Source organism: Chiloscyllium plagiosum, unplaced genomic scaffold (genome assembly GCF_037043375.1).
Source record: "Chiloscyllium plagiosum isolate Xiang-an unplaced genomic scaffold, Cpla_swu_hap1 HiC_scaffold_17, whole genome shotgun sequence".
NCBI classification, from domain to species: domain Eukaryota; kingdom Metazoa; phylum Chordata; class Chondrichthyes; order Orectolobiformes; family Hemiscylliidae; genus Chiloscyllium; species Chiloscyllium plagiosum.
The window spans coordinates 75,202,886-75,212,733 of record NW_028270155.1 but is presented as its reverse complement, the minus strand read 5'-3'; the positions used below and the strand labels follow the sequence as shown (position 1 = coordinate 75,212,733).

Below are 9,848 nucleotides of genomic sequence, written 5' to 3'. Positions count from 1 at the left end.
GTGTGTGTGGGGTGTGTGTGGGTGTGGGGTGTGTGTGTGTGGGGTGTGTGTGTGTGTGGGGTGTGTGTGGGGTGTGTGTGTGTTGGGGGAGTGTGTGGGGTGTGTGTGTGTGTGTGGGGTGGCGTGTGTGTGTGTGAGGAGTGTGTGTGTGTGTGTGTGTGGGTGGTGTGTGGGGTGTGTGTGTGTGGGGTGTGTGTGTGTGTGGGGTGTGTGTGTGTTGGGGGAGTGTGTGGGGTGTGTGTGTGTGTGTGGGGTGGCGTGTGTGTGTGTGAGGAGTGTTTGTGTGTGTGTGTGTGGGTGGTGTGTGGGGTGTGTGTGTGTGGGGTGTGTGTGTGTGGGGTGGCGTGTGTGTGTGTGTGGGGGGGGGGTGGGTTTTCAAACTTTTGTATCTTCTACCCAACAAAAGAGAGCATCAGCGAGCACCACCAGGGTGGGAGGGGTCTTTGATTATGGTGACTGTTTTCCAAGACAGTGGAAAGTATGTACAGAGTCTTTGGAAGGAAGGCTGGTTTGCATGATGGACTGGGCTGTGTTCACAACTTTCTGTAGTTTCTTGTTGTCTTGGGCAGAGCAGTTACTGTCACAAAATGTATTGCTTCCAGATAGGATGCTTTCTACGGTGGGTCTATAAAAATTGGTAAGAGTCCATTGTGGGCGTGCTGAATTTCCTTAGCCTCCTGAGGAGGTAGAACATAGAACATAGAATATAGAACAGTACAGCACAGAACAGGCCCTTCGGCCCACGATGTTGTGCCGAACATTTGTCCTAGCTTAAGCACCCATCCATATACCTATCCAATTGCCGCTTAAAGGTCACCAAAGATTCTGACTCTACTACTCCCACAGGCAGCGCATTCCATGCCCCACCACTCTCTGGGTAAAGAACCCACCCCTGACATCTCCACTATACCTTCCACCCTTCACCTTAAATTTATGTCCCCTTGTAACACTCTGTTGCACCCGGGGAAAAAGTTTCTGACTGTCTACTCTATCTATTCCTCTGATCATCTTATAAACCTCTATCAAGTCACCCATCATCCTTCGCCGTTCCAACGAGAAAAGGCCTAGCACTCTCAACCTATCCTCGTACGACCTATTCTCCATTCCAGGCAACATCCTGGTAAATCTTCTCTGCACCCTCTCCAAAGCTTCCACATCTTTCCTAAAGTGAGACGACCAGAACTGCACACAGTACTCCAAATGTGGCCTAACCAAAGTCCTGTACAGTTGCAACATCACTTCACGACTCTTGAATTCAATCCCTCTGCTATTGAACGCTAATACACCATAGGCCTTCTTACAAGCTCTATCCACCTGAGTGGCAACTTTCAAAGATCTATGAACATAGACCCCAAGATCCCTCTGTTCCTCCACCTCACTAAGAACCCTACCGTTAACCCTGTATTCCGCATTCTTATTTGTCCTTCCAAAATGGACAACCTCACACTTGGCAGGGTTGAACTCCATCTGCCACTCCTCAGCCCAGCTCTGTAGCATATCTAAGTCTCTTTGCAGCCGACAACAGCCCTCCTCACTATCCACAACTCCACCAATCTTCGTATCATCTGCAAATTTACTGACCCACCCTTCGACTCCCTCATCCAAGTCATTAATAAAAATTACAAACAGCAGAGGACCCAGAACTGATCCCTGCGGAACTCCACTTGTAACTGGGCTCCAGGCTGAATATTTGCCATCTACCATCACTCTCTGACTTCGACCGGTTAGCCAGTTTTCTATCCAATTGGCCAAATTTCCCTCTATCCCATGCCTCCTGACTTTCCGCATAAGCCTACCATGGGGAATCTTATCAAATGCCTTACTAAAATCCATGTACACTACATCCACTGCTCTACCCTCATCCACATGCTTGGTCACCTCCTCAAAGAATTCAATAAGACTTGTAAGGCAAGACCTACCCTTCACAAATCCGTGCTGGCTGTCCCTAATCAAGCAGTGTCTTTCCAGATACTCATAAATCCTATCCCTTAGTACCCTTTCCATTACTTTGCCTACCACCGAAGTAAGACTAACTGGCCTGTAATTCCCGGGGTTATCCCTATTCCCTTTTTTGAACAGGGGCACAACATTCGCCACTCTCCAGTCCCCTGGCACCACCCCCATTGACAGTGAAGACGAAAAGATCATTGCCAACGGTACTGCAATTTCCTCTCTTGCTTCCCACATAATCCTAGGATATATCCCGTCGGACCGAGGGACTTGTCTATCCTCAAGTTGTTCAAAATGTCCAACACATTTTCCTTCCTAACAGGTATCTCCTCTAGCTTACCAGTGCGTTTCACATTGGTGTGCTGAATGCCTGCACCAGGATGGATCAGAATCCTGGTTGTAGGTTTGCTCGCTTATTTACCACCATTTACCACCCCCTGAGAAAAAAATGACATCGCCACAGGAAATGATATCATGACAGGAAATGGCATCACCAACCCAAGGAAATCAAACATATCAATAGAAAGCAGGCTACACCACCAGTGCTTCACCTGGAGGCTCACTGAAGATGCTACCTAGTATGGTGACGAAACGCCTCAAAATGAACCTTCCAGCTCAGCGAGCAAACCTATATCCAGAACCTCAACCTGAGCTACCAATCTTCTCAAAACTCGCTAATGGATCAGAATAGTTTGGTGGTGATATTAACTCCTTGGAACTTGACGTTGTCAACCACCTCGACTTCAGCCCCATTGATACAGACAGGAGCATGTCCTCCACTCCACTTCCTGAAGTCGATGACCAGCTCCTTCATTTTATTGACATTGAGGGAGAGATTGTTGTCTTTACACCACGCCATTAAGCTCTGTCTCCTTCCTGTACCCTGTCTCCTCATTGTTTGAGATCCGACGCACTGCGGTGGTGTCATCAGCAAATTTGGAAATGGAAAAGGAGCTGAATTTGGCCACACAATTGTGAGTGTAAAGAGAGGATAGGAAGGGGCTAGGTATACAGCCTTATGGGGCACTGGTGTTGAGGATCATGGTGCAGATGGTGTTGTCGCCAATCCTTACTAATTGCAGTCTGTGGCTCTGGAAGTCAAGAATTCAGTTGGAGAGGTTGGAGCAGAGTCCTAAGTCTTGGAGTTTGGAGATGAGTTTTGTTGGAATTATGGTGTTGAAGGTGGAGTGAAAGTTAATAAGTAGGAGTCTGATATAGGTGTCCTTGTTATCCAGACGTTCCAGGGATGAGTTAAGGGCCAGGGAGATGATGTCTGCCGTGGACCTGTTGTGACAGTAGGTGAATTGTGGTGGATGAAAGCAGTCTGGGAGGCTAGAGGTAATGTGTGCCATTACTAACCTCTGGAAGCATTTCATAATGGTTACAATAGATACTAATGACTTGGACCACAGTAAATAGGTGTGAAAGGCAGCTTGTGAGAGGGATACAAACAGCTCACATGTTTTTAAGTGAACAAAAAAAAAGAGTTTAACGTGGGAAAATGTGAAGTTGTTTGTTTATTTACCATCTCCTGAGAAAAAGAACAGGAAATGACATCACCATAGGAAATGATGTCACCACAGGAAATGACAAGAACAGTATGTTATTTAAATGGAGAAAAGCTGCAACCTAAAGGGGCTTAGGGGGGCACTTGTGCATGAAATACAGAAAGCTGGCTCACAGAGGTAGCAGGTAATCAGGAAGGCTATTGGGACGCTGGCCCCTTATTTCAAGGGGATTGGAGTATAGGAGTAGGGCAATCTTACTGCAACTATACAAGGAGCTGGTCAGACCACAGCTGGAGTACTGTGAGCAGATTTGGTCACGTTATTTAAAGAGCGATATTAATTTTGTTGGAGGCAGTTCAGAGAAGTTTCATCAGGATGATCCTGGTCTGGTCTTTATGAGGAAAGGCTAAATGAGTTGGGATTCTACTCCTTGGAGTCTAGAAGAACGAGTGGTGATCTCATTGAAAGATATAGGACCCTGAAGGGTTTTGACAGAGTAAATGCTGAGAGGATGTTTCTCCTCGTGGGAGAGTCTAGGACCAAAGCAGCATAGTCTCAGAATAAAGGGGCAGCAATGTAGACTCCGATGAGGAGAGATTTCTGATCTCAGTGGGTTGATAGAAAGGGATGGAGCTGATGTATGAACAGGCAGTAGGTGCGACTGGTCACTGAAGGAAATGCTGAGGGTGAGCTGTGTGTTGAGGCCAAGGGAGAAGTGATGGCCTGTGTAAATATAACAGGAACTACAGCCTGCCTGCCTGCCCTCTAACGTGCCTCGGAAGGATCTGATGCCAGGGCAATCTGTGTCCCGCAGGATTGCTCGTTCCTGTGGGACAAACCATCTCGGATTTGGCTGTGGGCCAAACAGAAGGCTTTGTGATGACTTTTGCTTTACAGTTGATGAAATACTTGACGTTGACTGAGGGATAAATATTGACCCGTACTCCAGCCATAATGACACGGCATTTGTAGCACCTTTCTGAATCATTTGATAGCAAAGTTTAATGTCTCATCTGAGCCACAGTGCAGTACACCCTCAATGGCTCACTAGAACAACGGCCTAGCTTTTTATGCAAAAGGTCCTTGGAGTAGGACTTGAGCCATAATGTTTGAAGTGAGACTGCACCTGTCACAGTCGGTTAGGCCCTGTGGGATATCCAGCTGCAGCTCCCAGCACGAGACAGATTTAGCCGAGAAGCTCGGTTATCACTCTGGCTGCATCCACCGGTCCCACACAAACTCCCGATCCTCAGTTACTGCGGGAGTCTCCTTTTTCCACAGCATTTCCTGACGGACCACTTACTGCAAACAGAGACCGAGAAATAATGTGAAAGAGTCTCGGTGAGCTAACTGGAATGTAAATGTGAAGATCTTCCCTACCAGACCATAATATTGCCAAGCGTGAAAATAAAAGCTGGATCTAATATTGATACCTTAGTTTGTCTTAACACATGATCTGGGAGAGCATAGAGGGAACTTTATTCTATACCCAACCTCATGCTGTCCTTGTCCTGGGAGTGTTTCTGTGGAACACTTCCAGTTGAATAGAGTAGAAACAGCTTTACTCTGTATCTAACCCATGGCTGTTCCTGTCCTGGGAGTGTTTGCTGGGGACAGTGTCAAGAGAGCTTTACTTAAGAGTCAGACAGTGTAGAAACAGGCCCTTCGGCCCACCATGTCTATGCTGACCAAACAACACCAGGCCACACTAATCCCACTCGCGTGCATTCGGTCCATAACCCATTTTGCCATGTCTTTTCTGGAGTATTGTGCGCAGTTCTTGTTGCCCTGTTACTAAGGTAGAGAGGGTTCAGAAAAATAATTTGCCAGGACTGAAGGATTTGAGTTATGAGGATAGGCTAGGACCTTTTTCACTGACACATAGAAGGTTGAGGGGTGACCTTGGAGAGGTTTATAAAATCATGAGGGACACAGATAACTTTGACCACTTGACTGGCATCATTTCCTCGGACTGTATCGAGCACTGTTCCATCTCTAGTTGGACTTTCTACATACTGACCCTCCCGGATTCAATTCAAAAATTCAAGCCTGCCTAATCCCTTCACACTCGGACAACTCCAGTTAAATCCCCTACAACTATAACCCTGTTCGTCTCACAGCTTTCTGTGTTACATATCTGCTCCTCTCTCTCTCTCTCTCTCTTTCTCCCTCCCCCTCTCTCTCTCTCTCTTTCTCCCTCCCCCTCTCTCTCTCTCTCTTTCTCCCTCCCCCTCTCTCACTCTCTCTTTCTCCCTCCCCCTCTCTCACTCTCTCTCTCTCTCTTTCTCCCTCCCCCTCTCTCACTCTCTCTCTCTCTCTCTCTCTCTCTGTCTGTCTGTCTGTCTGTCTGTGTCTCTCTCTCTCTCTCTGACTGCTGGGAGGCCTGTAGTATAATCTCAGCATGACAATTGGCTTTTTAAAAATTTTTAAACTAAATAGCCTCATTTGATGACTCTTCTAGGACATGCTCCCTCATTACTTTCTACTATCTACGAGATACATCTTTACTCTATCTAGCCTAATATTTGATGGGGGACAATGTAAAGGGAGTTTACCTTCAGTTTAAAAGAGTAGAGGGTGCTTTACTCTATATCTAATTCTGTGCTGTCCCTCTCCTGGGGACAGTGTAGAGGGAGCTTTACTCTGTATCTAACCCCATGCTGTGCCTGTCTTAGGAGAGTTTGATGTTGTCATGGAGATATTTTCAGTACCGTTGACACCTGTTATTTCGCGCACACATCAAAATTGATGAGGAAACCCGAGGTATAGAGGAGTCACTGAGTCCCCACTTCTGACCTTTTCTCTTTCTTCCCTTACCCAGGTTCTCCTATGAAGAGTATAAGGAGACGGCTGATTGGTTGATGGCCCAGATTCCAATCCAGCCAAGGATAGCAGTGATCTGTGGGTCTGGCCTCGGGGGCCTCGCCAATTTGCTGAGTGACCAGACCATCATTCCATATGAGAAGATCCCCCGCTTCCCAAAAAGTACAGGTCAGTTCAGGGTGTGATCAGCACTGTTACTGACACACTGTGAGTCAGGCAGCACACACGCCCAACATCCAGTTACCCCCCAATCCCTGCTGTCATTTCAGGGGTCAGGAACTGGCTTCGATTTTAACCCAGACACTGTTGGCGTGGGATGAGGGAATAAAAGTAGCTTCAGGGATTTTCCCTCATTGGACAAACTTTACACTCTGTGTATGGCATGGCAGCTCAGTGGTTAGCACTGCTGCCTCACAGCACCAGGGACCTGGGTTTGATTCCCGCCTCAGGCGACTTCCTATGTGGATTTTGCACATTCTCCCCGTGTCTGTCTGGATTTCCTCCGGGTGCTGCAGTTTCCTCCCACAGTCCAAAGATGTGTAAGTTAGGTGAATTGGCTGTGCTAAATTGCCCATGGTGTTCAGGGATGTGTAGGTTAGGTGCATTAGTCAGGGGTAAATATAGAGGAATGGGTTTGGGTGGGAGACTCTTTGGAGGGTCGGTGTGGGCTTGTTGGACCGAAGAGCCTGTTTCCACACTGTAGGGATTCTACTGTCCAGTCCAGTCCAGTCAGAGCCAGAGTCATAAAGACAGACAGCACAGAAATGGACCCTTTGGTCCAACGCGTCCATGCCAACCAGATATCTTAAACTGACCTAGTCCCATTTGCCAGCATTTGGACCTTATCCCTCTAAACCCTTCCTATTCATATACCCATCAGATGCCTTTTAAACGTTGTACCTCCATCTCCACTGGCAGCTTGTTCAAGACACGCTCCACCCTCTGCGTGAAAAAGTTGCCCCTTAGGTTCCTTTTATATCTTTCCCCTCTCACTTTAAACCTACGTCCTCTAGCTTTGGACTCCCCCACCCCAGGGAAAAGACCTTGGTTATTCACCCTATCCTTGCCCCTCATGATTTTATAAGCCTCTATAAGGTCACCCCTCAGCCTCCGATGCTCCAGGGAAAACAGCCCCAGCCTGTTCAGCCTCTCCCTGTAGCTCAGATCCTCCAACCCTGGCAACATCCTTGTAAATCTGTCATGTTTAACAACAGTCACTTGGAGTTTGAAGGTAATGTTTGATTCTACCCACTAAATCTGGCGAAACCCTTTTAGTTGCAGGTCATGCTGGCAGGCTGGTGTTTGGGGAACTCCGTGGGAAGCAGTGTGTCTGTATGCAGGGCCGCTTCCATTTCTACGAGGGTTACCCAATCAATGAGGTAAGTGTTTGTCTCACTTTGTACTCACCGGTGGCGGCCAGTTGGTGAAATCAGAAACACTGCAGATTCAGGCCCTGAGGACAGGGACAGGCGTAGCTCAGGGACCTCCTGTCAGTGTCAGAGGCCTGGCTCCACTAGCCAACCAGCTCCGAGAAACACCACCACCCAGCCCTGTCTAGGTAGCTGTATGGCAGGATCTCTCACTCTTCTTAGAGGTATCTAGAGGCCAGGTCATTATTCCGGCCCCTCATCACTGACCCCTGTCCCTTCATCACTCCCTCCCATCCCCTCACCACTGCTCCCCCACTCCCTCATCACTGACCCCGCCCTTTCATCACTGACCCCGCCCTTTCATCACTGACCCCGCCCTTTCATCACTGACCCCGCCCTTTCATCACTGACCCTACCCCTCATCACTGACCCCTGCCCCCTCATCACTGACCCCTGCCCCCTCATCACTCCCTCCCATCCCCTCATCACTGACCCCCAGCCCCTCGTCACTACTCCCTGGCCCCTCATCACTACTCCCTGGCCCCTCATAACTACCTCCCAACCCCTCATAACTGAATCCCGGCTCCTCATCATTACCCCCTCTGCCCCCTCATCACTACCCCCCATCCTCTCATTGCTGACGCCCAGCCCCTTATCACTGACCCCTGCCCTGTCATCACTGTCCCCTGCCACTCGATCATTGACAATGACCCCCAACTCCCCACCATGCCCAGAATATCACAATGTCAGTTTGGCCGGTCCCTCAGCGTTTGGCGGAAATGCACAGTCCTCTAACACATGCCAATGCATTGTCCATCCTCCACAAATGTGAGCTCATCGAAAACTCTGGGGCTCAGATCCGGCTTCATGCCAACTCCTGTCCCCCCCCTTCTCCTCGTGCTCTCTGACCTGCATCGAGCTTTTTACAAAGATTGACCTTGTTTGTTTCTGAAACCTCAGATGACCTTGCCCTTGCCTATTTCTGTGACCCAGTCCAGTCCCACCACCACCCGACCTTTTGATCCCAATTTCATTGCTAGTCATGATTTTCAGTTGCCTGGGCCCTGACCTCTCCATCTCACTTTAAAGGCATTTGTCAGGCTTGTGACCTCTGACCAAGGTTTTGATCACTTCACCAGCATCTCCTTAATGACTCAGTGTCAAACCTTATCATGGTGCTCCTGTGAAACATCTTGCTTGAGTTTATCCAGCACTTTCTGCTTTGTTCCTTAATCCAGTTCCTCCTATGTGTATTGCCAACACTGAATACACTCCAATAGATTCCACCATTGCCAGACTTTACCCTATTCCGCATTTACCAGGGCTATAACAGACTCCACCATAGCCAGCATTGTAACAGTTTCCTCCATTACTAGGGGAACATTCCCTTAACAGCATGGTCAGAGATTCTCATTCTGGGATCATAATTATCTTCACTGTTTGTTCACAGGTAACCTTTCCTATTCGTGTTTTCCACCTGATGGGCATCAAGACTCTGATAGTAACCAATGCTGCGGGAGGCCTGAATGAAGAATTTAATGTCGGTGATATCATGTTCATTAATGACCATATCAATTTGCCTGGCTTTGCAGGACTGAACCCACTGAGAGGCAACAATGAGGAGAGGTGAGTTAGAGAGGACCATCCATTCTATGTAGGGAGCACAATCAGCCATTTATTAATAAGTTCTTCACCTCCACCACACAATTTTCTTTCATATAATCTAATTTACTCACTAATATTACTCACCTTCTCTTGTTGCCACTGCATTTACTTGGCTAGTCCAGTTGAGTTTCTGGTCAATGGTGACCCCCAGGATGTTGTCAGTGGAGGATTCAGTGATGGTGATACCATTGAGTGTCAAGGGGCAGTGGTTAGAATCTCTCTTACTGGAAGTAGCCATTGCCTGGCGTTTGTGTGGCGCAAATGGAGTCTGAACCTGTGATATAACTGTCTCCTTGAAGGTGTTATTTGTGTAGTTCTCTATCCATGGATACACAACGGCATCTCCAGCTGCCGCTCAAGTTCTATAAAGCTTATGTAACCGGTGATACTTCATGTAGATGTGTTCATCGTGGTGTGGCCAAGACTCCATATCACAGGATGTGCATTCCACACAGCTGAGCTGACCTGCCATCTGTCACTTTTCAAAACTATTTATTTCAGTTAGAACAGTAGAAATCTTAACTGATCAGTT

General features: G+C 47.8%; 1 protein-coding gene across 4 annotated transcripts in view; it reads left to right on the top strand.

The window, feature by feature from the left end:
* The window catches only part of pnp6 (purine nucleoside phosphorylase 6), a 107,294-nt gene that overhangs the window by 77,468 nt on the left and 19,978 nt on the right, over nt 1–9,848 (top strand). For 3 of the 4 annotated variants that reach the window (XM_043707372.2, XM_043707371.2, XM_043707373.2), the window contains exons 2-4: nt 6,280–6,449; nt 7,557–7,660; nt 9,102–9,277. In XM_043707372.2, coding sequence (XP_043563307.2) covers nt 6,280–6,449; nt 7,557–7,660; nt 9,102–9,277 — 450 coding nt within the window. Of the gene's footprint in view, nt 1–2,877; nt 2,925–6,279; nt 6,450–7,556; nt 7,661–9,101; nt 9,278–9,848 lie in introns of those variants that run through there. The other variant, XM_087996102.1, reaches the window with a different exon arrangement.